The sequence below is a fragment of the Calypte anna genome, chromosome 4, assembly GCF_003957555.1.
Source record: "Calypte anna isolate BGI_N300 chromosome 4, bCalAnn1_v1.p, whole genome shotgun sequence".
NCBI lineage: Eukaryota > Metazoa > Chordata > Aves > Apodiformes > Trochilidae > Calypte > Calypte anna.
Window position 1 is genome coordinate 124,856 of NC_044247.1, and position 27,812 is coordinate 152,667.

The following is a 27,812-nucleotide window of genomic DNA, read 5'->3' on the forward strand; positions in this document are numbered from 1 at the left end:
AGCTGGGTTAGAGCAATTATCCAGGGAAAAGTACCCATATTAGGCAGCCTAAAGTGAGGAGAATGTGTTTTTCCCTGACTCTCCCACTGTTTCTCTAAACTAATCTCTTCCCAACTTGCTTGTAATTCTTTTAGGTGACACAGAGTGGGAGCTCTTCCTCTGCATCTCGAAGTTCCCCCTTGTTTGAGACCAGCCCAGACACAAAGAAAGTTTACAAGCTATAAGCATGTTTAGAATACAGAATAATCTCTTTTCCAAGTATAGACAGAATTTTCTTATAATATTTAGTACTCTTTCTCCTTCCTGAGAAGACACAGGAATAGTGATGCCTGAGCTGAGCTGCTGAGGAGGACTCCTAACAGCACCAGTCGGTGCTTTGCAAATGCCGCCAGGGGGAAGTCAGAGCAAAGGAATGAAAAACAATCACCACACCACAATGACAAACAAAAAAAAGTTGTGTGTCTTTTATTTAAATAGTTACAACTGTAGCTCTGGAAAAAAGGACTGTGAGTGCCTTGTGAATGTTCCTGTGCGAGCAAAAGGATGGTGGGGCGGTTTGTATTACAATTATATACACTTTTTGTAATAGCAGGGGCACCAAGGGGATCTGGGACAGACAGTGCCACATTTCAGAGTTAAACACCCTGCATATAACAAATCAAACTCTTTACACTGTGGGAAGTGGACTCTGGGCTTCCCTCCCCTGCCTTGATATTGAGTGGTATTAACCTGGAACGCTGGGCCAACCTCCAGGCACCATCATGGGCAGATGGCAGATGAGTGGAGGCATCTGACACCCCCCTGGATCATTTTGCAGGGGTGGTTTCCCCCTCTGTGTGAGGACTGAATCATGGCAGGGGTCCAGCAGCTCCAGGTACAGCTACTTGCAGACACTCAGCAACTTGCAGGGGGTACTTACTCCACAAGAACTACCTCTTCATCATTAGGACTCATGTATTGCTCTTGTCCTTCACCCATTCACTGTTAATTGAGTAAATGGAGTGTCTCTGAGAGAAACGACCTTAGGAAACTCTCCCCTAACCTTCAAATGAAACATCCTGAACCTTTGAGACTTTTCTCACTGTTTTCTTAATGCCTGTCAAACTAACATGGTGATCTTGGCTTCTTTCAAGAGCCCAGCGGGCAGTATCACAACCCTCTGGACAAGCCCCATTATGGTGACGATGCTTGCATGATTCAAGGTATAATTACAGGGATGCTCCAAGAGTCCACTGGGTGTATTTCTTTAGCAGAGCAACACAAGCAGCCTCCGAACCCCATCCCTGCCTGGCACATCTCCAGGATTCGCTCTACTGGAGCACTCTATGCCATGTACTTTGCTGAGTGGGAACTTGCTGTTTCTCTGAGATGGTGTCAGTGCCTGAAGAGTCTCAGCTTATGGACTGTCTGACAACTTTCTGACCAGCTGGGGCTTTGCTTCAGCATGCACTCAACAACATTCCTGACAACTTCCACAACTCCTTGATCTCAAGCTAAAGCCAAATCCTACCCCTCTCAGTGTGACTAGGAATTTGATTAGTTGCCTCATCCACACTGGCTCTGGAAAGGGCCTTCTGAAATGTCACCATAATGTATGGAAGTATAATGTCACCTTTTACTGGGACTAAAAGGACCTGCTGCTCCCAGAGGACGTTGTATAAGGCAAGTGGTCACAGCCCTGCCAAAGTGGCAGAGCTAAAATCCTTTATAGTGACTGTGGCTTTGTCAAATGCTATGTTTTGGGGGCTTGGGGGTTTGTGTGTCTGAGAAAAAAGAATCAATGCATAAGTAAGGGGGGGGGGGAGCAATCTTGGGGTTAAAATATTACATGTGCTGTCGGTGGAAGCTGAAATGTGAGCTTTGGGTCCACTCGGTGTTGCTGGAGCCCAGCTTCAAACAGTGATCAACACAGATGGTGAGCTAGATCACCAGGGGACAAATGCTGAGCAGAGAAGGAGCAGTGATGTCTTTGAGGTGGGGGTGAAGGGCTTTCCTTTGGATGAACAGTGAATACTGAAGGATTCTGTGCAGGCTTGAAGATTTTAAACTACTTTTGATGGAGCATTAGCTGTTCCACTTCTCCAGTAAGCCACACACACATCTCCAGTAGCTAACTGGAGAAAAGAAAGCAGAGTGTCTCCTTGCTCACTCTAAAAAGAAATGGAGTCAGACCCTGTAGAGGTCAGCTAATTCACAGACAGAGCCTGGTGGCATTCAGCCCTCCAGACACCTAGCCAGTGAATCGTCTTCTGTAGAAAAAGCGTGGAAAGAAAAAACAAAACAATCCCCCCGCTCCTGAAAAATGAATGTTTAACCCCAACATTACATACACATTAGCGGTACTTTACACTTACAGCCCCATGCAGCCTGATAGATTCTTCACACCCTGATCATATCTTACACGATTTTTTCTGCTGCGCACACACACACACACACACACACACACTTCTCCCTAGACAAACGTCTCTTGGGCACAGGCTGCTGTGTCAGGCTCCTCTATGGCCAGCCCTGCCCGTGGCTGGCTCCTCAGCCACCCTGCCCTGCTCCGCAGCAGTTCCTTCTCCACTGCCTCCATCTCGGATGTGGGACAAGCCTTGGTTTCATCCTGCTTGAAATACTCCCTGACGGTGCTGCGGATGGAGGCAGGGAGGATGATCTGGATGGTGTGGCTGAGCGTGTTGAAGCCCTTGCTGTGGGCTGGTGCCTGCACCATTTCCACTGGCTCATCTTCCAGCTCCTCTGGAGAGGAGGCACTTTGGGGACTTTCTCTGTACTCTGCCTCTGGGAACGAGGCCATTGGTTTGTGGTGGTAGTGCCTGGAGATGGACTGCAGGACAAGGGGTGTGTTCTGCCCATAGAAAACTGTCTGGGGGATATGGACTCTCACAGTCTGCAAGCTCTTGGGCAGGCTCTGCTCCATGCTGGTGCTGGTGTCTGCCAGGGATTTCTCCTCATCCTCTTCCACTGGAGACCCCCAGGAGCTTGCTTTATTGGAGGTCACATAAAAAGTTATCTTGGTGCGCTTCAGGCTTCCCTGGCTTGGAGGGGAAGCATCGGTGCTTTTGGTTTCTATGCTCTTCATGACTTTCTCCTGGTGCTGCTTGTGTCTGATCTGTGGGGATTTCTCACTGGCTGGGCTGGTAGTGTGGAGCTCAGGGGTTTGTTCAAGCTCTTTGGTACAACCTGAGCTCCTGAGCTCTGGGCAAGGGTCCCCCTGAGATCTCAGATCTCTCCTCTCCTCTTCCGCCTGGTCAGTGTCAGATAGAAAGCCTCTCCTCTCTCCACAGCAATGACTGCTCTCTACAGCCTGAGGCTCATGCTCATGGAAACTGTTCAGGTCACACTTGTGTGAAGGCACTGGAGGTGTGAAGGACTTATGCCACTCTTTTGGGGACCTCTTGGCAATCTTGGGGGACACAGCGTGAAGCCTAGCAGATGTGCTGAACATGAAGGGCAGGGATGAGATGTCTGTGGGACTAATGGCTGATGACTCTGAGCAGTAGGAGAAAGCACTGTCTAAGGAGCTGAGAGAGGAGGCAGATGGGGAGGTGGTGGCAGAGGACAGGCTAGAGAAGCTGGACGTGTTGGACGGGCTGGACTTCTGAAGGCTGAACTTCTTCAACTGAGAGCTAGTCTGAGGTGACTGCCACAAGTTCTGCCTCACCTTATTAACCCCAGGGCCTAGGCTTTCATCAATCAGCTTCTGGCTCTCCAGCTGCAGCTGCTGCAGCCTGTGGATGCAGTCTGCGTGGCTGCACATGATGGTGGCATCACAGCTGGACTGGCGGGCCACCGTCCCATGGCTCTGAGCAGGGAGCTGGGAGCTGAGGCAGACACTGGGTTCCGAGGAGCACCGGTCCCGGGCCAGGCTGAGCGAGCGAATTGAGCTGATGGAGCAGAAGGAGCCTTCCTCTTCCAGGAGCTCGTAGCTGTCTGCAGTGGTATTCTTCTGGGCTTTGCTTTGGTAGCAGGCTGTGATCTCGCTGAACAAGTCCCAGTCTTCCTGATCCTCACTGAGGAAGAAGCTGGATGGTTCAAAAATGGCATCTGTGTCAGGTACCAGGTGGTGCTTTGGTCCTTCTGGGTCACAAGCAGAAAACTCCATCTCATCAGAGGAATCATCATGCTGAGCCAAGCCTATGCCCGGGCATAGAGAACACAAATTAATTTGTTGTCTTTGTCCCCTAACCCCATATAGTTCCCTAAAACCAAGGGAAATATTTCCCATGGAAATATTATCAAGTCCATGGGAACAAAAAGATGATCTATTACTTTCCTAGGGACCAGACCAGGACTGGGAATGACACAAAAAATTCTGGCTTGATGACCTCAGCTTTCACCACTGGCCTGTAATCATAGGATAGTTAATGGAGACAACTTGATCTCCCTCTATTCAACCACTTGGTTTAGCTCTACAGAACTAATCTGCAAGAAAAGATGGTTGAGACATGGCACTGCTACAGATACACTAAATATTTGTGATTGCTGGAACGGGTCAGACAGCAGCCACAAAGAAAGACACTCATGCATGGACACACCTGAAGGGATGAGCCTCAGCCCCTGCTTCCTGCCCGTACCAGATAAGCACAAGGAAAATCAAAACCAACTGTTTTTTCAATTTTTTTCCATGGAAGAGACCTGAAGGGAAAGCAAACTATTCCCCATGAGGAGTTCACCTATTAAAAGATTTCGCACATTTCTGGAGGATACAGTAGCACCAACTTACCCAGGGATTCCTCTGAGTTTTTGGACTTCTTTTTGTCTGGTCTTTGAAACAAGGAAGCAATGTCACCTCCAAAAATCTCTCCTGAGTTTTCAATTAGGAACTGCACTAACAAAGCCACCTGGCAAAGGCATGAATTGACAGAGTCAGTTTGATGAAAATACAGCCAGCTTTATAAAGCAAGTCAGATCACTCCCAGAATGTTCCTTTTCCTGTCAAAAGGTGGGGTTCCCTACAGAACCTTTTGCTGAAGAAGCTCTTCAGAACATGGCCATGTGTCTGTATTAACAACACCTGGAGCAAGAATGTGAGCTACATGACCTGGTACAGTGAGCCAAGTGCAGCATTCTAGCATTTTCCTTCCTATTGATAACACCTCACAAGCTACAAGCAAGCATTCCTCCCCTCTGGAGCACTGTCATCTCCACTGCTTACTTTGTTTCTGGCTTCAGACTCTGATGAAGAAGAAGTGTCTTAACTTTCCAGCTTTCCTGTGCTTCTTTTTCCATGTAGGAAACCCATCTGGTAAAGTAACCACAGCTTTCCTTTCCTCCCTGGATAAACTGAGTGGCTGGGTTCCCTTACAGCACAGGCACAGCAGGGGAGAGAAGACGAAGCCCAGAAGCCCCTGGTCCTCTGCCTTCCTTCAGTGCCCATAAAAAGCAGTAAAAGAAGACAAGTATGAGGTCAAATCCATAAAACATTACCTTTTTTGTAGACCTGCTTTCCTCTTCAGGCCCAGAGGGGCTTGGTAGCCAGAGCATGTTGGGTGCTATGCAAAGAGCCAGGTTAAAGGCATTCATCTGATTGATACCAGAATTCTGCTCAATGTGATGGAGAACTCCAAAGAGGTGCCTGAGCAGGATGAGATTGGCCTCTGGGAGCTGGTTGACAAGACTGTTTGGGGAGTGAGAACAAAGGAAAGAAGCAATGTCATAAAAATCTGCTCTTCAAATATCAGAAATTGCTTCCCAAAGCTTTTGCCCCCTTTTGCCCTTCTGCAACCAGTTTGAGACATTCACATGCGACAATGAAGTAACACTGAGCCACTCCCCTCCATCAGCCTATGTGAGAGCCAAAACTGAGAGGAGCCATGGGCAAGAGGAGGTCTGATATCCTGCATCTCCCATGGGGTGCTGACGGACCGGTCTTGCTCAGGGCAGCAGCTTTGAGGCAGTGAAGCCCTTTCCAGTGTCCCCATCACCACCTCTGCAGGGCCATTTCTTTTGCAACTGCCAATAAGATGACCAGCTTCATGTTGTGCACATAAGAAAAAAGGTACCATTGCTCTGATTCCACTAACATTTGATGTACTCCTGGTGGCTGAATCGTCATACTTTTTCAGTTCGCTGGCTCTGGCAATGTGAAGTGGTCATCAGAAACGAATTCTCTAATGACATTTGTTGGGGTCAGAAATGTTAACAATGTTCATAAAAGACCACTGAAAAGGAAAACGTTCAGACCAGTGACACTGGCAACCAGCAGTAGCTCTGCTGTGGCCTGGAGCAGTGCCAGGAGTCACCCAGAAGCAGCAGCCTATGCTTAGGGCTGTGTTCTACCTCTTATCCCACCAAAAGAAGCTTTTCCAAAAGCTTTTACAAACCTTTTGATAGCTTCAATCTTATGTGCTCGATTTTCCGTGTCCACAGCTTCCATCCACAGTCCGTGCATGTCTGAGGATAGAACACTGTCAGGTATATTTCGTAGAAAATCCTGAATTAAATATATATACGCAAAGCAGTCTGGTCAGTTTTGAATTCCTTGTTTTGGTTTCATGATTATATATATAGTCTTTGTTTATTCACATTAAGCACAAGATAAAACAAGACACAACACAAACAGGTTTCTCCCCCCCTGCCCACCTCCACCCCACTCTCCTGGGGCTTCCCCAGCCTCTCCCCAGGAGCTGCCATGGGAGCAGACAGCTCTGCCCTGCTCCACAGCAGGGCTCAGCTCTGCTGCAGCAGGCAAAGGACCTGTACCCAGGGCTGTGCACAGTGCTGATGAACCCCCTGCCAGCTGGGAGAATTTTTTTCTGTCCTTAGTTTTTTCTGACCTTAACAGCTTCTAAGTCTAGCACTGGAAAGCACCTGAATCTCCTTCCAGTCAGTTGTCTCTTGTATCAGACCAAAAAGAGCAAGAGACAGGGATGGTTTTTTATACTTTAGGGGCCTGAATTTATCTGACCAGATTTAATTGCCAGTGAAAAGGACAGATTTATTATTATTATTATTATTATTATTATTATTATTATTATTATTATTATTATTATTACTTGGGTCTTAGTGAAAGCTGCACACCCCATCCTCTCTGCTTGGACTTGGCCGATGGTCTTTCTTTTGCTGCTGGCTGATTAGCGAGATGGAACAGGCCAGCTCCTTTGAGCATGGCCTCTCTGTCTGTAGGGGATGCAGAGCAGTTCTACTTAAATGGCATGAGTCCTCCCATACTTCCCCGCAGTCTCCTTTGTGTGTCCAGGAAGGGCAAAGAGCAGCTGTGCTGCTGCCACCACAGAGCTTCATGCCCAAGTCAGTGCAGCATCTGAACTGCTCTGAACTAATCACTGTGAGATAACTTCTGCATTGACACCAGGGTTATCTTGGACGTAACCATCCCTGTCACCTGCTGGAGGCTGTTTTGTACAGGGAGGTGCAAAGTGAAGTATTGTCCCGAAGGCCATGGCACAGGTCTGTGTGTGTGGAAATAAGCACCACTGGGTCAGGCAGGTGCCTTTGTGCACAGAGATGGATCAAGCCATCAGGTGAGAATGTGTCTTTCTGCAAAATGTTTTGTGTTCCCTCCCAAATCTTCTCTATCCATAGAGTCCTGTTGCTTCCTTGAAGAAGTAAGGCACCATTAGCCCAGAAAGCCCAGTCACTTGGCCAGACATACCGTGATGACAGCTGCAGCCACAAAGACTGACTCTCCATCCACCTGGACATCATCTCCGGAGTTCAGCTTCTCCTTCAGCTCCTTGCAAGTCTTGGCATTGGCAGAACGTCTGAAAATGCCCCTAGTAGAGGGACCTTCATGGTACAGCAGCAGCAGCATATCCTAAGAGAAAGATCAGCTGAGCCAAATACTTTATCCTGTTGGTTTTGTGTATTAAACCTCACATATTGTAACATAATTAGCCTCAGACCTAGTCAATACTGGGAAGAGGAAAGATATGCAAGAGATTTATCAAGACTTGAGCAGGGACATAGCCTGTCAGCAAAGCTACAGGTGCAGCTCATGTGGGGAAACTTATCCTGTGTCAAGTGTCAGCCCAGCAGACTCCTGCAGGGATGGGGTCTCAGCTGTGCAGCACAGCACAGTCCTCTGACAGTGCCCCTTGTCAGCTTGTGGTGACCTGGATGGACATGCCCATGGAATCACGATGGACAGCTACGTGTGAAGTGATATGGGTTACACAGGAGAGGGATGTGCTCACCCTGGCTACTGAGCTAGGTCTGAACTGGAGTGGTCTTGCCCATCCAGTCCTGATAAATACCACAAGTGGCTTTAAACCCTGGGCTAAACATACCAAGTCCATGTCAAGGATGAAAAGTACAGGCTGCTCCTTACCATGATTGGCTTGGGAAGGATCCCATCAGGACAGACAGAGGACAGTGACAGGCCAAAGAGCTTCCGTGGGGTGGTGGGGGACTGTGAAGGGGGGCTGCCTGCAGGGGTGCTGGTGCTGCGGCGCAGGGCCCAGTCAATCAACGATTTCTTCCTCTTGGTGTGCTTCTGCAGTGGCTCTGAAGGAAGACAGACCTTTGTTACACCCTTGTGTCCTTCCTGCTGGCCAGAGAATGATCTACAGCAGAGCAAGGACTTTCTGCCATCACGTGTTTAGATGGTTCACTTGTTCATATCCCCACCATCATCAAAACTCAGTCCCTGCTCTCTGTGCGATGCAGTGGCCGGCAAGCAAAGGCTCATCAAAGGACTGAAAGCTGACTCTGAACAGTTGCACTGACAAATTCAGCCCCTCTGCGACCTCCTCCTTTGTGCACACACCCATCTATGAGAGGGATTCTGGGATAGGTCTGTGATGACAGGAAGAGTTTGGCACTGCCATGGAGAGCAGCAAAACCTCTGCCTGGGTGTAACGTGCTTCTGCAGCCCCTACCTCTCCTCAGCTGCACTGGAACTTGGAGCCTAGGCTTCAGAACAAACTGACATTGCTTTTCCTTTGGGACATGGTCAAGGAAGGAAGCCTCTGTCCCATCAGCCAGGAGCGTGTTATTGTTGGTTCCTTGCTGCTGGTCAGCAGAGTCCCGGAGACAGTTCAATGCGATACTGAAAGGATGCTCATGCCCTGTTGAGTAAAGGGTTGTGTAAAGAGCAAGTAAAGACACAGAGCTGTGTGAAAACAACTCCAGACCTGGCAGGAGGAAACAGCCACATCCAACAGATCCCACAAGTGCAGACCCCTTTAGGGCCCCAAAACAAGTCTTCCTATGACAACATGGTCTTTGTCACTATATATTGATTAAAGGTAGCTCCTGAGACCATAAAAGCCAAGTGACATCAGCCTGATGCCCCATCTCACACCACCGACAATGCCCATACTGTGGATTTTTTAAGTGAAGAGTGCAATATTTGAGGCGTTTCTCTGCCACATACACCAGTATAATTTATCACTTGTTCCTGTGGTGCTCACATTTTAGTAAAATGGGAGAGGTCTTACCAATGAGAGGGTAAGCAGGGTCATCTTTTCCTGAGATCACCCAGAGGTGGTGTTCACTTGCTCTGCCCTGGCAGTTGAGGAACAGAGAAGAGAAAAATATCAGGATGAGGCCCACAAGGTTGCACCCCACTTGGAAAGCAACACAAACCAACAAATGTGAACAGGCCAAAGAGCCAAATGTGCTCAGCTCCTGACCAGGACAGCCCATGGCTTCAGAGTATTAGTGTCTTACAGGTTAGCTACAGCAAACCTAGCCTTCTTGATGTCTGCCCTGCCCTGTGATCCAGGAGCTGCTGGCTGCCCTAGCTATGATCTGTCAGATCATGCAACTGACACTTACAGGAAGTCCAAGCTGTAGAAGGGTCTTCTCCATCACGCTCTCTGCAGTTTCCATATTGGACACATTGACTGAGGTAGTCTAGAAAGGGAAACGGAGAAAATATAGGAGGCTAATAAGAAGGCATGAAGTTTTGTTGCAGTTTCTTGTAGTTCGAAAACCTGGGAAAAGTGTCACTCATCTGTCTATTGACTATCTTTGCTAAATGGTCACTGTTACAGGAGTTGTACTAATTTGAACTGTGCTGGAATCATTGTTAAGGGTGATGATTATACACTGTGAAAACTGTCCTTACTACTTCATCTATCGCAGGTTTATTATACCATCCAAAGATTCCTCTCAACAGAAATCCCAGGAAGAGAAGCCAGAGGCCAAGGATAATCTTAAGAATTAACTGCTCTTTGCTAAGAGTCTGGCTACCTCCTGATTTCCCAAATCAAAACTCTCTGAGGGGGATTCCAGTGGGAAGGATGCAGCTGCCCCAGATGTACACCCTCTGATACCCTTCCAGGTGGGATCTGCATTTTAAACTGGGACAGCAGCAGCAGACCCACAGCTCTGCCTTCCCACTCCTACCCCACAGACCTCCATGTAGGCTTGGACTGATGAGCAGGTTCTTTACTTACAGAAGGGCAGTTGTCAGCATCCAGCACAAAGATCTGAAGGGTTAGATTCTTCAGATATTCATTCTGTTTCACCTCATTAATATGCCTGAAAGCCAAAGAAAAGGGGAAGGAATAAAATTTCCCAATTAAAATTGAGAAAGACCCTAAGACTTGGATCCAAGAGGTCCATGGAGCCTGCTCTTTGGCACGATAAGTGCTACGATTGCTTGAAACTGTAACAATAACAATAACAATAACATGCAATGTGCACAGTGCTCTTACTGCCTTTCTTAAGCCCCCAGACTAGCAAACCCCCCTTGAATGCAGACAGAAATGTCTAACATGACATTTCGGCATCCTTAGGATAATTACTACTTCCTAAAAACGAAGAGACTTTTTCCCCTCTCTGTACCTGTATAAAAACGTCTGCCAGATGTTAGTGGAAACAACATATGAAAACATAACAAAAATCCATAACTCTATCCTCTAAACCCCAGGAAGTACAACCTTCTGTTTGAATCACCAAACATCTGACGAATCTGTAACATTTGTAACATTTCCATATCAATTAGCAAAGTCCACTTCTAGCTCCAAAGGAAAAGAAGTTTCTCCAGCAATATTATCTTCTGGAGGATATAATCTTTTCTGGACTCTTAACACCAGGTTTATTTTCACATTCATGTTTCAAAGGTGGTTTTTTCAAACAGTAGCTGGATAATGTGCTGGACATCAGAGGGCAATGTGCCACCTGGCGTGAGAGATCCCTCTGAGAACTGCAGAGGAACCACCCAGGGGGAGGATGGAAGGAGGGTCACTCACCACAGTAAGGCTGACAGCCACCGTTCCTTCACGTCAGCTGAGCTGGAGATAAAAAAGGAGGCAGACCATTAAACAAGTGCTGAGTGAGCAGCAGAGTTTGGAAACTTTACCCAGTGTCATTTATATATAGCTGTAACTCAAAGTTCCTTTCTGCAAAGCCCTGGAACAAAAGCACAGTCCTTTAAAAATAAAAAAAAAAAAAATCCCAGAAACTACCTGGACTGGCTTTCCTGCCAGATACTGTTCTGTGATTATGGAAATAACTCATTTTGTGGACTTTTTTTTTTTCCTTTTCTTTTTTCTTTTTCTTTTTTTTCTTTCCCTTTTTTTTTTTTTTTTTTTTTTTTTTTTCTTTTCAGTGGCTTTTGATTGCAATTTTCTTTCCCCTATTAGTTCCTTCACAATATCTGCCATTCCTAGAAGCTTCTGCTGCCAACAGGGGTTACCCAGGTCTCAGTGACATGAAGGAAGTGGAACTGCTCTTGAGTTTGGACTAAGACAGGAATGGCAGCTTTCATGTCAGAGCATGAATCCGGATCAGGGATATGTGTCACCCAGGAGAGACCATCCTGACCCTTGGAAACAATGAGACAGCCTGAACGAAACCATGCTATGGCTGCTGTTTCTATTCCACCATCATCTAATGTACTTCTAGTCCTCTACTCAACAGGCAGAAGGGCAGTAGTAGAGTTCAGGGCCCTACAGCCTCAATCATTGTTTCGCTTCACACACACGAGATGTGGGCAGCTGCCAGGCTGCAGAGGAAGGTCTGGTGAGATACCTGAAGGTGACAACATAGTTAGTGGTAGGCCAACCGATGACAAAGGAATTCTCAGGACCCATCTTTTTCTCTGTCACTTCATTGAGGCAGGTGCCGGTCCACACTTCACTCAGATGCACTTGCTTTTTCAGCTTCAGGCTGGAGGAGGATCTGCAATACAAATGATGGATTTCTTAGGCCCAGTCCTAACATGCAGACTTCCAGAGTTGAGCCATGCCACCTGCCAGTCATGTGGATGCAGTGACAGCAACAATCCCCCTCCACCCCAAACTAAAGGTCTGGGCATGTGGAAGCACATTTTGCAGTTGGTGGCTGCTTAGGACAAAGTGATTCACTAGAGCCACACACAGGTAGAAGGTGATTTAGGCTAATTACTCTCTGTGATAATAATCAAAGCCACCTAAGCTCTTAATTTATGTGTGACAGAAGCAGCCAGAGCAGGAGCCAGTTTTCTGCCCTTACTGCTGCTCACCCTCATGGTATTTCTTTCAAACCACATAAGAGAAATGTCAAAACCAAACAGACATCCTCTTCTTTCAGGAAAATGGAGTGAAACATTAATACTGAGAAGAATTTCTGGAGGCAGGTGGGGGGGATGCCACAGGTTGGATTCACATTTGTAGATTGGAGCTGTTTTGATGCCTGCTACACCCACAAAAGGCTCAGAGCCCAGCTGCAACAGCACATGCTGGGGAGGAGTGAGTGGGAATTCCTCTTACTTGGACTTGGCGATGACCAGCACATCACTGAACAAGATCAAATGTCTTTCCTGGGTCTGCAGGCCCACAGTTAGCTGTACTCGCTCGTCCAGGACAAAAGTGGAGTCTGGGTTGCTGAACACCCCACTTGGAAGCCCATTGTCGGGGTGGGAAGAGTAAAGGGTAGTTTCCCTGGAGGAGGAAGAGAATTCACAAGACTTTCTCAGAAGCTTTTCTCAAGAGGATTCATGGCAGCACTTCCCCCAGCTCCCCACCATAAACCACAGTGTGCTGTCTCTCATCACCTCCATCCTGTCTCTCTGCTCCTCTCTCCTGTTGGCAGTGCTGGCACTGCAACAGGTCCCACAGTCACCTCCTGGCTCTGCCCCTGCTCTGCAGGTGAGATCGTGCTGAATGAACAAGCAGCTGAGCCTTGCCCAGAGACCATGTTCATGTCCCTGATACTGACTGAATTAGATAAACTGAGGCATGGCTTAGACTTATGTGCACAGAGAAAGACCAGAAATCCTCCTGCCTACACACAGAAAAAAACGTGCATCCTGTCTGCAGGAAAGGACAAATGTGGAAGAGGTGCCTGCCCTCCCTCCAACCCTCAGCAATACTCCTCGAGTCTGTGGGCAGACAAAAGTCCAGACAAAAAAACCCACACATGAGCTCTAAGGGTAATATTTTTGACATCACCACTCTTAACTGAGTTTCCACTGAACTCTTAATTGAGCTCTTTTGATTTCATGGGAACAAGGTTAAAGCCAGCCCATAGCTGCTTTTCTAAAATCACCCCTCAGCTGCAGGACCACCCACACTCCTGAATGCAGAAATTCCCTGTTAGTCTCCTCATTGCTCCAAAGCCACCAGGAAGTGAATTCTTGGCCTATGCACCTGTTGCCTTTACAAGTGAAAAGCTAAATCACCTTTAAACTTGATTCAGCAGTGGGATTCACAGCATCCCACAGCCTCAGCAGTGGATTTCCTAAAGCTGGGGAAGTTGAACAGCTTTGTAAACACAACATCAGGATAGCAAAAAAATCCCACCAATACTCTGGTGGCCTATGCAAAGATGGCACTGTACCAGTTCCCTCCATAGCAATCCACATGAGAAACGTTCAAAGCTTCCCTCCCTCATAAGGATATTCTCCAGCCAAATAAAGTCAAGAATTTGTTGCTCTTTTTTTTTTTTTTCCCCTGCAATTTGGAAGGGGGTGGGAAGAATGACAAAGAAGCTACATAGCTTGGTCAGGAGACAACTGAATGAAAATCAGCCCTGTTCTTTATTTTAAATGATCCTGTGAGGCTGACCCCACACTCCTGTTTCAGAACAGCAGGGTGTACCTATCAGTTACCTGTGGTATGATATAAAAGGGAGGGCCTCAGGAGGATTAAAATATCAATCAGTTCAGCTTTATCATCCCTTTCTTAAACAGAAAAAAATCACAAGAAACTTCAAACTAAACAAGTCCCTCAGTAAATGTTACTTGTAAGATTGCTACCAGAGCAAGGCAGAAAGGAGTGTGGCATCTCCTTATCTGTGCTGAGCAGTTACAAGGTGCTGTGAGAGGACGAGGGGTGACCTCTACAGGACTCAGCTCCCATGAGAGGACCAAGATGCTCATCCCACAGCTGCACTTTGTGTTTTGGCAGAAGATGTGCACCTCTGGCAGGTTTGTACCTGACTGCATTTGCTGGTGCTTCACACTGGTGGGAGCCAAGCATCAGCAGAGCACTGGGTGCCTCTGGGGTCATAGAGAAATTTTCATATCAGGGTCACCACTTAACCACCCACCCAAGCTGGCACTCAGGGAGAGCTGCTGTCATGCCATGGGGACTTGGCTGCCCTGGGCAATGGACAGAATTAGTCTGATTTCAGTCTATAGGCAGAAAAGTGGAGAAAGGAATCAGAAAGGTAATTCCTTTACCTGGAATGGTACCTTGACTTGCCAAGAGCTTTAGTAATGGCAGAAGGGGTAGATCGTCTCCTTTGGACTATGGGCTTCATCTTCTGCAAGACAAAAAGACATTCCAGTTAGCCTGGCCATCCTGGAAGCAGATTCACTCATTACACTCTATGAGTTCTCTTTTTATCTGGCTAACACTTATGAAACCTCAGCACAAAGACCTGTGATCTGTGCTTTCAAACACCTCCCTCCCCTTCCTTGTTATTAAAACACTTGTCAGCTCTCACGTTTATGTGGGGCACTCAAAGCTTCCCTAACTTGAAATGCTTCCAGTTTTCACAGCCAAAATTCAAAATAATGAGATGGAATTGAGTAAAGAAAAAAGCCACAGGCCAAAGGTCAAGAAAAACTTCCTACCACTCATGCCATGGAATAACTTGTTAAGGAAAGGTATAGAAATCCCATTTAAAACTGGACTGGACAAAGCTATGAACAGCATATAACAATGTAGGGAGCCACATTTCAGGAGCTGAAGAAAAGGATGAGGTTACTTAGTAGATTTTTCTCTGTGTTATTTTTCCATGATTTATAGATGCAGAACAGACTATTAGGCTCCTGTCAAGTGGTGTAACCTCCAGGCACTTGTGTCTTTTTTAACAGCCACAGCCATAAAGTCTTACATGAGACAAAAATGAGGTGACTGCAGTGGTGAGTCCTGTGAGTTAGACGTGATGACCATCCAAGTCAACATGCAAACACGAAGGTCACAGGGCTCCATTTATTTGCTTAAGAATGTTGTGCTGGAGAAACACGACAGATTTTAGCCTGGGAGAGAAATCCGTCTGTCAGTGGCTCTTGCCCAGTAAGTATGGGAAAATCTGTCCCACAGTTCATTTCTAATTTCAGCATTTGCCTGTAGTAGAGCTTGAAGTACCAGGAAGTTTAGAGAGTGCCGAGAATTATTGGTCTTTTGACTTCTCAAAAGATCAAAATATGAAATTTCCTAATAATAAAAGAGAACTGGATTGCTGTTTGAGGAGAGGTCCTATGGAGAAAGGCAGCTCCGTTTATTAACCATGTATTTCTCAGACTCTGCTGAATGCAAACATATTCGTTGCATGTGAGCTCACAAGTCCCATTGTACCTTATAACCACTTTAACAGGACATTTTTCTGATGTTAGAGGGATTGAAAGGCCACGAGAAAACCCATTAGAATGAGTCGGGGTGCCTGGTGTCAAGCACACTAGACCTGACTCCATGAACAGGGGGGAGGTTGGCTGCGGCGCTGGCTCAGAGCAGTGCTCCTGCTCACTCAGCCTGGCTGTGAGTCTGCCTCACAAGTTTTATGTTAGGAATCCCAAAGCAGAAAAAGAGTACATGATCATGCAACACTCAAAGTTGGAGTGGGATTACAAGCACAATTTAATAAGACCATTTCCTAACATGAATCTTCATCTTCTCAGCACCAGTGGTGGTCTCCAAGCAGCTTCTCTGTGCACGTGTATATATTTAGACAGTGACAGATGGATGGCAATTTCTCCCTTGTTCCCTGACGTGACCTTGCCAAGCAAAGATCTGTCTTCGGAAGTTTCACAGAGAGAACTGAATAAAAATAACATCAGTTCAAAAATGCTTGTTTTAAAAAAAGAGTGTCCCTGCTTAAATGGAACATCTGGCTTTCAGAGGTGCCTTAATAGGAAAAAATGTTCCTACAAAACACAGTACAGCAAAGCACCCATCATGCAGCATCTCAGGGTGTGGAAAACCCCAGTGGGCTGTCATCTGCAAAGAGCACTCCAAGGAACACAGCATGGCCACTGGGTGCAGCTTTGTGCCAGGGGCCTTGTAACAACATTTGGAATGGCACTATATAAAAATCTTGCACATGAGTATCTTCTGTGCCCAAGAATCCTATGACACATAATAACCTCACAGTGGGTAAAGTGGTCATTTTGGCCACCTCAAAACTAGTCTCTTTGGTGGTAACATCTGACAAGGAGCACTAATGACATACATGATGTCAGTGTAGTGTAGAAGGACATCTAAAGATATCTGAGAGTCAGTGGTGGAGGATTTCTCCTCCTGACTATCAGGAATGGCTTCAGACTGTATCTGAAGAGTGGCAGCAATGCCTTTCAAGCAGCTTTATGTTGGCCTCCTTACTGCCCTTCTCCAGAGGAGCCTGGGAACATGCTCACTAGCCTCACCTCAAGCAGGTGCAAGGACAGAACTTTGTGTTTCCAGTCAAGTGCTGTGGCTACAGGACTCACTATCACTATCTCCAAATAAAATGCCAAGACCATCAGCTGCCCACAGGTCATGTTGCCTGATTCTAGTCAGGCTTCAGGCAAACCAGAGAATTGCCTTCCAAGCCCTCAGCCAAAGCCTCTTTGACATGAGCCAGTTAAGCACTCTTGGTAGGACAAAACTGAGATGATGGTGACAAGATCACACAAGTGGCTTCTTACTGATGGAATGGGACACAGCTAATTGGCACAAGTTCATGGCTAATGTACTTGATTTGCATACTTAATAGAGGACTAATGAATGCTTCTGCCTCTGGCTTCAGTAGCCATGCAGAGTACACCCCAGCAGCTCTCTGCAGACCCTCATCCTGCCCCAGGATGGGCCTGGTGGGGCCTGGGGGTGGCTGGTGTTCCTGGGCTGCTGCTGCCTCTCCAGAGCATCTGCTGGGGTGAAAGGGACTCCACGTTGAAGCTGGGGGGCTGTGCTCACACCAAACAGACACCCCTAACCAGGAACCCCTCGGAGTGGGACTGGGCTGTAATCCCTGTGCAGTTTGGGTGCTATGGAAACAGGGACTCGTTTACCCAACACACTCTTAAAGTGCTCGAGCACTTGCAGTCTTCTGGGCTGTGTTTGCACATTACTCATCTCTGAGCTGCTGGTTTTAGCTGTGTGTCTCTTGGCACCACGGAGGCTGTGAGCCTCATGCCCCTCATTCCAAACCCATGTATGGCTGACACTATCGGCAGGGCTGGCCAGACCGACCTCTGTGCTTGAATGTTATTCTTCAGATAGTTAAGGTGAAAAAAAAATTCTTCAGATAGTTGAACAGAAAAATATTAACACCTGCTTGGTACAGGGTGGATTTTCTTTCTGCAAGTGACTGGTCAAAGCTTGCACTGTTGGTGACACCGCAGTGCTTCTGTTTGGTTCAGTTCACATTCAGAAATTGAAACAATTTTTTTTTTTTAACAGTGTAATTCTTCTGCAAAGCATTAATTTCAGAAATGTGATACACTGTGTGCTCAAAAACATCATGTGCTTGCTTTGACCTGAGCACCTGCTGCAAGCTGCCAACTCGTGCCCTGTGCTGCAGGGACCCAGCTGGTCAGACTCATCTCGGCAGGGAAACACATCCCTGCTGCTCTTCAGCTGGAGACTGTCAGCCCTGATGGTGTGGACCAGAGACCCTGCTGCTTCCAGGTCAAACGTGGGAGGCTGACAAAGCCAAGGAGCTGGTGGGCTTGGCCACCTGCAAGGCCTGGATGCACCATCACCAGCACCCTAAGAGGTGTCAGATCTACAGGACTTGGAGTTTTGGAAATAATCCACACAACAGAGCTGCTGTGAAGCTGCAAACCATGGGGCTGGGTGGGTAAACTGGCATAAATCAAGGACATTTTCCAATGGAAACATGTCTGGCAGGAAGCTTTGAAATCGTGCCTGGCAGGAAGAGCTCCTTCAGAGTCCTCTCTTCATTTTACTGAGGGGCTCTGCTAAAGCAGTGCGTTTTGATAAAAAGTTTGTTTTCAATTAATCTGCATTTTACAGGGTGAAAAATTCACTAACAGAAGGCTCCTGGGTAGCTCTGCTTTGGCTGTTAGGTATGTCATAACTGAAAAAGAGATTGAAAAGCCGGATTGTTCAGAGCCAGTAACACCAATATTATTCTCATTTTGATGGATCTGGTGACATACTCTCTTCCTAGGAATACTCTCATCACAGTACCAGTATGTTGTGCCAGAGCAGATCACTGTTGTTAACCAGCTGACCCCAGAAAAGGCATATTTTTTCAGTGGTATACTGGAACAGAGCAAAAGTTGCTGCATAAATGCAGTGCATGATTATTTACCTCCCAGGCAACATTAAAAAAATATTTAAGAATCCAGTTAAGAGTTCAGAAACAATTAACTGGTGGCTTGGATCCATCCATATGAAAACAGCTGCTGCTGCTCTTCCATCCAACAATGAGTTTACGTTAGCAGCAGCATTTCTGCAGAAACATCTTAATGACCTGCTGGGGATGTTCCTGACCCTGGTGCAGCTGGGTCTCCTTTATGTGAGCACAGGAGGTTTTTACACAGAGGTCTCACCTAAATGTCCTTTCTCCTCAAATCATAAGGTACATCCCCCCAGCCATTATTGCAACATTTTCATTGCAAAAAAACAAGATAGACACAGTTCTTTCCCTGGGAGCTTATCCAAAAGCACAGACCAACAACATCCGTGGGCAGAGAGACACTGAGAAAATCAAACCTCATGCAATATTATCAGGAATTCCTGATACCTAAACACTTGCCATCATCTACCTGTCCAAATAAACAGGTCCCTTCGCTACCACAGGGGCTACAAGAATCTTTTCCACAACACAGATGACATCCTCTCCTCAGAAGAACAGTGTTAACGCAGTGCAGTTAATGCTACGCCAGGTGCCCTTTGTCCCTTCTGTTTTCAGACTAATGCAATCCAGTTCTGATCCATCCAGCCTTGCTTCTTCACATTGCCTCATATTAGGTAAGGATGTGTCTGTCTGTCTGTCTGTCCATTTACAGTTTAACAGTTAGTCCCACTGTGCTTTGCAGAGGGTGAAAATACAGTGCCCAGAAGAGAGGAAAAAAAGTGCTGCCGCTCTACCAGCTCTTTGGTGTGAATTTTGCCAGCACAGGCATATGGTAAAGCATTAAAGTTTCCCTTCAAATGCTAGGGAGAATCTTTAACTCTTCTGCCACTGCTTTAACCCTCTGAGTTGCTTCAGATACAGAATTAGGCTAATTATTCAGAGTAGGAACTATGACATAATGTTGGGTGGCCACAGTCCAGTATTTTATTTGTGGGTACAAGTCCCTTCAGAGAGAGAGGGCAGGGTTTAACTTGAGCTCAGAGCTAAGAAACTCAGGTGTAAATGTTTATCTGAACTGTTCTGCACACTTTCATCTTCCCATGTTGTTTCTTTCTCCCTTGATGCTGAAATGTGTCTCCAACTAAACACAAACATTTCTTAAAATATGCAGAGCCTGATGACAGCGAATCAGCTTGCAAGGACACACTTTGCAACGTTTCCTTTTGCTTCCAAGAAATGGAGCCTTGCTGGTTTATTTTAAAATGTCCCATATAAGGGGGACTGGGAGATACAGTTCTCAGCTGCCAAAGGCCAAGTGAGTTTTCCACTGGGATGGAGCTGGGGATTAGATTGACTCACAACTGATCTGCTACACCCCACCTTTTTGCCCTGCTCCCGAGGATAACTTCTGCCTGCAGGATCTGCCTGCCTTGGGAGTCTGGAACAGCATTGGCAGCAGAGCTTTGTGCCCCCTCCCTAGGGCATTCCATGATGAAGGGAGAGATAAAGACTGATCAGTACAAGAATGAAAAAAAAAAATATAAATCTTGCTATTTCCAAACTTCACTGATACAGCATTGGTGGACAGAATCCGTAAAAATTACAGGCAACGGCTGCTGAAAACACCCATGGTAGAATTTGTTCAGCTTTTCTTGGAGGTTGAGGGTTTGGTTGCAATGCTGATTGCAACCAGGGCTGAGTAAATTTGAAATATCTGCTACCAATGGATTAGAGCAGACAGCTGCTGCCTGTTGGGATTTTCCTGCAATGCTTTTTCCCATGGTGAGAACTGCAAAAAATTCTCCCTGTATGTTCTGATGAAACTTTATAGCAGGGCTCCTTCCTTTGAACCAGTGCTGAAAGCTACTCCAGGAACCTCTCATGGGGCATTCTTGCCTTCAACAACTCTAAAGCAAACCTCTCCACAGCTCCACACACAAATATGGACTCTAACATTGAGCTGCAGAATGCTCTGGTTATGAGCATAGCATCAAACAGCTATGGGGTGATTATCCATAAGAGTCACGTGGGAAATCAGTGAGGGCAGACTTTTATAAAGCCCTTTAAAATACTTATTTCAGGCTGGTACTTTGGGGTAGGTGTTTCTGTTGTAAAGTTGGATGTGTATATAACATTGGAAAGGAACTTGCTGAGTTTCACAGTATAAAAATTCATCACTGAGGCCAAAGTAAATTAAGAATCATACTCCTTTAAAAATGCAAATAAATACTTCCTTGAATTGAGCTTTGGCAAAATGAAAAGCTAGTAGTAGAGCCAAACCTGAGGAACCGAAAAATGTAACACATTCCTTCGTGTCTTTAAAATAACCATCTTCCCTTCCCCTGCCTTGGTTGAAAACTCCTTCTTCTGCTGTATTCAAAATTAAAAGCTCACAGATGGCTGGGTCTGCCCAACTCCAGGACTGCTCCATCCCTCCCACTGCAGGGTCCCTGAGCTGGAGGGAGGACCCAAACTGACCAGGAGCACACGGAGCACCCAGGCTTGGTGTGTGACTGGGAGATGTGAACTACACAGGCAAGAGAAAGTGAGAACTATGAGTGATTCTATTTACAATGGTTAAATAATTTTATTTGCAGCTTGGCCATGGAAAAGAGCTTGAAAAGAGGCTTCTCAGTGCATCTGGATTTCATTAAGGGCTAAACATTAATCCTTTTATGCCTTATAACCATCCTGTTAGCATTTTACAGACTTGGGGTTGTCAAATGGCATTCTTGGAGCCCTCTGGCTGAAAAATGGATTAACCAATGGCACCTCTGCTAGCACACACACCATGAAAGGCATTCTCCTCTTTCTGCTGCTTGCTCACCCCCCAGCATGAGGACGGGTAACGTACTTATAAGAAACACTGACTCTCAAACTCCTCAAAACTCATGAGACTTTTATGATGGATTGTAGAATTTGATTCCACAGAATTTTACAGTTGAGGGAAATGAAAAATAGGTATCCCAGCCTCAAATGAGGATGCAAACACCATGAATTTCAGGGGATCTGCAGGTCTTTAAGTTACACGAGATGGGCAAATAGAAGTAGACTTTGGCTTAAACAAAGGCACTTTTTTGCTAGCTTTTGGAGTTGAAGGAAGACATTAAGGGTTGAACAGTGAGACTGGCCAAAAGAGAGACATTGCTGAGCTGCTGGACAAAGGTCAAGAATGGAAAGGCAGGAGGGAGCAGCATTATGTGAGCTGAGCCCATGTAAAAACAATGCGAAGGAGGGGCCCAAAAACACAGCCTGAAGAGCTGCCAGGGGGCTGAGAAAGGGAAAGAGAGAAGCGACCCATGGAGGAGGAAGACCTCGGAGATCAAATAGCCTGGAGGCCAGAGGACAGTTTGGCAAATGAGGCTAACAAAGAAATATGAACATTGTTGTAGTAAAAACCTCTCACTGTGGACCAGTGCAAGTAAAGTCGTGTGGCCTTAAGGAACACCCCCCACCTCTGATGGCTCCAGAGGTCGAAAAAGATCATCAGTAGAATCAGATTATTCACACTAGTGCCTTACACGAGGATGTAATATTCCATGGGAACAACTGCTGCAAGCAATTGCAGAAACTCTCAAAGGGGCCAAGGAGAATGAGAGATTTGGGATGAAAATGTTGTGTTCCCCTGAAGTCAATGACAAAACAACATGCTGGGCAGGGGCTGGGGGACACTAGCAGGGACAGCATGTGGACAGGGGCTTTTCGGACATGCACTCACTGTGCCTCTATTTCTGGTGCAGCCCAGAGGGGCAGGCTATGGAAAACTCTAAGAAACATGCTATTTAAAGATAGTTACTCTGATTCATAGATTATTCATTTATCCCAGTGTTTCATTCTCACTTTTGCCTTAATCTCTAGAGGAACTAGTGAGGAAGTTGTATCAGCTGAACTAGGCTGAACATAGGACATGTTAGGGAGTATGGATAATGCCAAAGGCTACCTAATCTGCCCCTTTTGCCTCATTTCCCCTTATGTGGATTTAACACACATTTATGTGTAAACTCATCCTTCCAGTCATGGGAGTAATTTTTGCAGTTCTTTGATAAACAGTTCATAATTTGATAAAATTTTTCCAATTTTGAGTCTTTCAAAGCAGAAAACAACTGTCCTGCAAGACTCACAGGAGATCTACATAGATGGAATTTATATCTTCCACCACTTATCTGTTAGTTCCTGTTGGTTTAATAATTTTCAGGTGGAAAATTGTCCTGAGGCTGAATAGTAGTCCTGTTGTTTACTCTCCCCACGCAAGCACATGCACACATCTGCATTTCCATACACACACACGCATGCACAAAGCTCTCTGGTGGATAAATTTCCCAATAAATGTGGCAGACAATTTCAAAACCAAACCAAAACAAGTCTTTCAATAGCAAAAGTGAAAAAAAAAAAGTTTTAAATTGCCAAAACATCCTGTTTTGCTTCAGTTTCTCTCTCGCATGCCACTTGCTGGACTCCACCCTACCTGTTTTCAGAGGGGCTCATTAAGGGCTCCAGGTTCTGGAAATTTCCACGTCCTTATCTGTCCTGCCATTTGCTCTCCAGGGCATGTGAGGAGGGCAGCACCGTGAACACATGAGGAGAGGGGCTCGCCCCTTGTGTCCATGCAGTGTGAAGGGCTGTGTGCTGCTGCAGGTGGATTTGGAGATGCCAAATTTGGATCTGCTATGGTGCCACTTGCTGCGGTGGTGGCACTGGTGAGGGTGGAGGAATGAGTAACACGTGGATGAAGGTGAACAGAGCAAATACAGGAGTCTGGGGGTGTTTGTGAGGGTGGAACCATGGAGGGGTGGTGAGCCTGCAGGAAGGTGGAGCATGGTGGGCTGGTGTAAAGCTGCCCATGAGGGACCGGAAAGGATCCACAAGGATCTGTGCACCAGAGCTGCAAATCAGAACCTTCCATGGTACAAGCAGGAAAGGATCTGAGCTCCCTCATGGCTAGTCATGAAGAACAAACATCTACAACACCCTCAGTCTAATTAAGAGAAAGCATATCAGTGGTACATTCCTCAACATCTCCCATACCCATGGAGTAAAACCAGTCTGACTACACAGATGCTCGAGTCACATTCCCTAGTTATAATCTAATAGAGTTCTAGCCCCTGGAGGTGGCTCCTCTGCAGAGACAAGGCCACATATGTCCCATTTCTGGGGCCAGCCCTGATGAATTATCATGAACAAAGATGAAGCACCAAGAAGCACAAATGGTCCCTTCTGCAATTGCCAACTTCAGCTAGACCAGAAACACAGTGAGTGACCTACGTGTGGGTCCAGCAAGCACCTAAAGTGTAGCAGCACTTAAAGACAGGTCAAAGAATGGGACTGTGCCCAGCACTGCTGATGGAAAGACCTCAGAGAGAGCCCCTGGGGGAGGCAGAGATTGTCATTGTGTCCCCATGGCTGGTGATGCCCATCCAGACCCAGCAAATCTTTTGAAACCAGTGAACTTTAATATTTGTTTTCTTCACAAAAAGGAACCTATGTTAGTTTTTAGAACACTAGAGGATGATAAACTCCCAATCAAGCAAACAGCCTCTACAGGCAGTGAGACATTAGAGAAAACTGTTTAGCAGCAACCCTTGGTGGGTGGTGGTAGGGAAAGTTTATAAGGTCTATGTACATCAAAATAGCCTCCTGACTACTTTCTCTCTGGCTTACAAACTAAACTCATCTCTTTAGGTGTGCCCTAGAGAGCACCATCCCAGGGGCTGAGGACATGCACACAGGAACCTCCCTGCAGCTGGGAATGAGCTGTATCAGCTCTCAGCAAGTTGTAGGGCAGCTGCCCTAGGACCAGGAACACTACTGTTCATACACATCCCATCAGGTGCCAGTGGCTTAATTAGCATAAAGTTATGCTAGACAAACTGACACCCAGGTCCATGAAGAAATCAGTGGGAAGGCTGAGGTCCAGTGCCTGATGCTGCTTTATGCATCCCAAGAAACCCGATCCCTGTAAGATCCCTGGGGAGCAGGTGTCCCTGGCCCTGCTGTTCTGGATGTGACAAGGAGGCAAAGCACATACTGTGGCAGGTCCTCGTTTTCCATCTCAGCAGGTAAGGCAGGACTGGAACGTCACTGCACCACTTTGCCTGGGTTACACAGAGGCATCAGCAGACAGGCTGGTTTGGAGAACACTAAGGAGCGTTCTGACTGCAGAAGATGGGAAGGCAATGCGAAAAACAGAAGTTCTGTCTTGAGAAAGGCCCGATGTAAAAAACTGCAAGTGAATCTAAAGAACTGGCAGCAAAAGCTGCATTAACACATCACTGGATCATACCGGTCTCCCTGGCTGTGGGCACCCTCCAGCCCCTGGCAAGCACTAAAATTAACAGTATTACAACTAGTTGCAAATTTATTTATTTATTTTTAAATAGGACTTGCTATTTATTCCAGTGGAAACTCCCTGAAAAGAAAATAGTTCCACTCAGCTACTGTTTTTTTTTGGATGATTTGTTTGAGAATGTCTAGCTGGCATTTTAAATTATGTTTACAGTGTTCTCTATTATTTTCCATCAGTTCGGGCTAGCCCCTTGCTCATATGATATTCTATTGTTGGTTCTGTGGCATTAAAAAAAAAATAAAATCACCACGGACATGTGCCACTCGGTACAGACCGACCACCTCCCCCCACCTGCACGTCTCAGCGCTGCCGGTGAGTGCCTGGCGTTGCCCCGGCCCCGCAGGACCCCGCAGCACTCTGCAGCTTCTCCGGAAGTCAGAATCAGGAGGCAACAGCAGCCCGACAGTTTTGCCTCTCTGTCCCAACTGACGCGCCAATCCACGCGTGGTGACAGGTCCTGGAGGAACTCCGGAGCGTTGCGACCCTACCGCAGCCCGTGGGGGCCGACTCCGGGATCCCCGAGCACCTCTCGGGATGCAGAGATGTCCCGGTGGGTTCCTTCCCGGTCACCGGGACCCTCGCTCCTCCCCGACCGCTCCGATGCGGCCAGGCCGATGACACCGGGCACCTCCGCCTCTCCCCCGGTCCCTCCCCAGCACTCATCCCCTCTCCGCCCGCCTACCGCGGTTTCTCCGCCGCCAGCTGCCGAAAGACACTGCCACCGACCCGCCGCCACCCCCGACGTGCCGACAGCTCTGGGCAAGGGCACGAAGAGACACCCCCGACCCGATATGCAGCCCCGGGGGAGCTGGCGTGAGACCCCCATTAGCCCCGCTCCGCCCCGGGGCAGCAGGAGACCCCCCCTCCTCCCCTCCACAGTACTTGCCTGGCTCCCCGCGGAGCCCGAGGCGAAGTTCGGGACACGGCCACGCTGTCATGCCCGCGGCCGAGGCGCGGCGCGGTCCATGGCGCTGGCGGCAGTTCCAGTTCCACTTCCAGTTCCAGTTCCGGTCCCGTTCCCGGCCGCGCTCCCGGTCCCGGTCCCGGTCCCGGCCAGCGGCTCCGGGGCTGGGCCTGGCAGGGCGGGGCGAGGGGCGGGGCCTCTCGGTTGCCGCGCCCACCGCAGGTGCCACCGCCCACTGGTGGCGCGGGACCGGCGTGGGGCCCCCTGGCGGCGCGGGACGGCAGCTCCCTCGGGCCGGCCGGCCAGGGCGGGACGGGTCAGGGACCGGGTCTGGGGGTGGCGGGTCCGGGAGTTGCTCCCCACCCCAGTCCTCATCCCGCCCGCCCATTCCTCTGGGGTACCCCAGGGGGCCACCCCCTCTGCAGCGGGCAGCCGCAGCCCTCGGAGGGGCTTTCCCAAGAGGGACTCCACCGTGGCTACGGGGCGGATGCACCGGGCGGCTGGAGCTGGCCAACCGGGTGCGCGGCACGTCCGGGGTGGGGGAGTTGTGACATGTTCCAGGGGTAAAATGGCCCTTTTCGGGGGCAATGGCGGGCTCAGGCTCCTCCTGGGTGGGATGTAGGAGTCCTTGTTCCAAGAATTGCGGGGAAATGGGCAATGAGTCGTGCGACCGAGAGGGGGACCTGCTAGTTGGAAATCAGCGTTTCTAATATTATTAATAATTACTAATAATCAGCGTTTGCTAATAGGCGTTATCATGAAGTTTTTAGTGTTACTGCAGGGTACAGGGCTAAATTTTTTTGCAAGAGTTCTCTAAGTAGGGGCTTAAGTCTCACTGAATGTGAAGTGTGTATGGGCAGCTAAATCCAGTATGCAGTTTGGTAAATTCTCCAGGATTTTTAAAGCCCCTGTCATGGGAATGTTTTGCCATCATAAACAGAGTTGTGAGAGGTCTGTAAACCAGCCCACACTCCTTGCTGTCCTCTGTCACTGGTGCAGCTTGAAGTGGGCTCTGCCTGCGTGGCTGTCCCACAGGCTGAAGTATCTGGGACCATCCATCACTGAGAAGACAGGAAAAGCAGTAGGGGCCAAGTGTATTCCCTCCCTACTACCTTCACACTTTGTGTGTGTGTGTGTGTGTGTGTGTGTGTGAAGGACATTTCCTTTAGAAAGTTTTCTATCTGCACAGTAGGGAAATTTTGTCTCTGTGGGGAAGTCTATTTGTGTTCAGAAAGAAGCCACTTGAGAGATTCTTCCAAGGTAAATACAAACCAAGGGTGGATACTTTCACAGTTCCATCACGTTGAGAAATTTCTGTGCTATAAAATCCTCTCTGGACATGTGCTGAAAAGAATACATAATATGGGGAGAATGCACTCTAGTCTATGCTGAATTATTTTGATCTCTTTCACACTATGGGTTCATTTCTGAAAACAAGTACTTAAAGCCTCAAATAAAATGAAGCATTTGAAAAAAACCCAAACAAACTGTGCACCACATCTCAGTCAGACAGACTGTCTAGGGAAGAGATTTTTAAAAAATATACAAAAAATGACGAATACTTTGTTTGCCACCTGCTACACTGTGGCCTGACCTTTGTTGTCTCTATGCACACAAGATTTAAGAAGCTGCTTTTTTTTCAGTAGTGACATCTCCTCTAAACAACCCTTTCAAATACTTCTGAGCACAAGATGCCCAAGAGATACTTTTGGAAAATTAAATAATGGGCACCCTCCCACCTCCCCACTGGAAATGCTGAGGCACTCTCTCCAAGGAGATGAATTAGTGATATGGAATTTAGGAAGGTCATCTCTGTTTAGGTTGTCTTTTCATGTGATTTTGTTGCTCTGCTCTATCACTTGCCTATCTTTCTGACTCACTATGCACTGGTCTATTAGTTGTTTGTGCTTGGTTTGGTGGTTG

At 47.3% G+C, this 27,812-nt stretch overlaps 1 protein-coding gene across 2 annotated transcripts; it reads right to left on the reverse strand.

The window, feature by feature from the left end:
- Positions 1-437: 437 nt before the first annotated feature.
- LOC103535181 (rho GTPase-activating protein 20) lies at positions 438-26,068 on the reverse strand. Of its 2 annotated transcripts, none has more exons than XM_030448940.1 (15): positions 25,872-26,068; positions 14,576-14,658; positions 12,663-12,833; positions 11,944-12,093; positions 11,163-11,204; positions 10,365-10,449; positions 9,742-9,819; positions 9,402-9,468; positions 8,841-9,029; positions 8,291-8,466; positions 7,616-7,777; positions 6,327-6,436; positions 5,431-5,620; positions 4,727-4,844; positions 438-4,137 (listed from the first exon to the last, which is right to left on the reverse strand). In XM_030448940.1, exons 2-15 carry the CDS (start codon positions 14,653-14,655, stop codon positions 2,453-2,455), a joined length of 3,303 nt encoding a protein of 1,100 aa, XP_030304800.1. In that variant the 5' UTR covers positions 14,656-14,658; positions 25,872-26,068; the 3' UTR covers positions 438-2,452. The 2 variants fall into 2 exon arrangements, with proteins under 2 accessions (XP_030304800.1, XP_030304801.1); XM_030448941.1 differs by lacking the exon at positions 25,872-26,068 and adding an exon at positions 24,668-24,741.
- Between the last annotated feature and the right edge of the window lie 1,744 nt (positions 26,069-27,812).

Excerpts from the sequence above, each read along its gene's own strand:
- LOC103535181 (XM_030448940.1), bottom strand. The coding sequence starts at position 14,655 with ATGAAGCCCATAGTCCAAAGGAGACGATCTACCCCTTCTGCCATTACT. Across the intron at positions 9,030-9,401 it reads CCCTGCTTACCCTCTCATTG|GGCATGAGCATCCTTTCAGT; the intron begins GTAAGACCTCTC and ends TTTACTCAACAG. Across the intron at positions 4,845-5,430 it reads AAAGCAGGTCTACAAAAAAG|GTGGCTTTGTTAGTGCAGTT; the intron begins GTAATGTTTTAT and ends TGCCTTTGCCAG.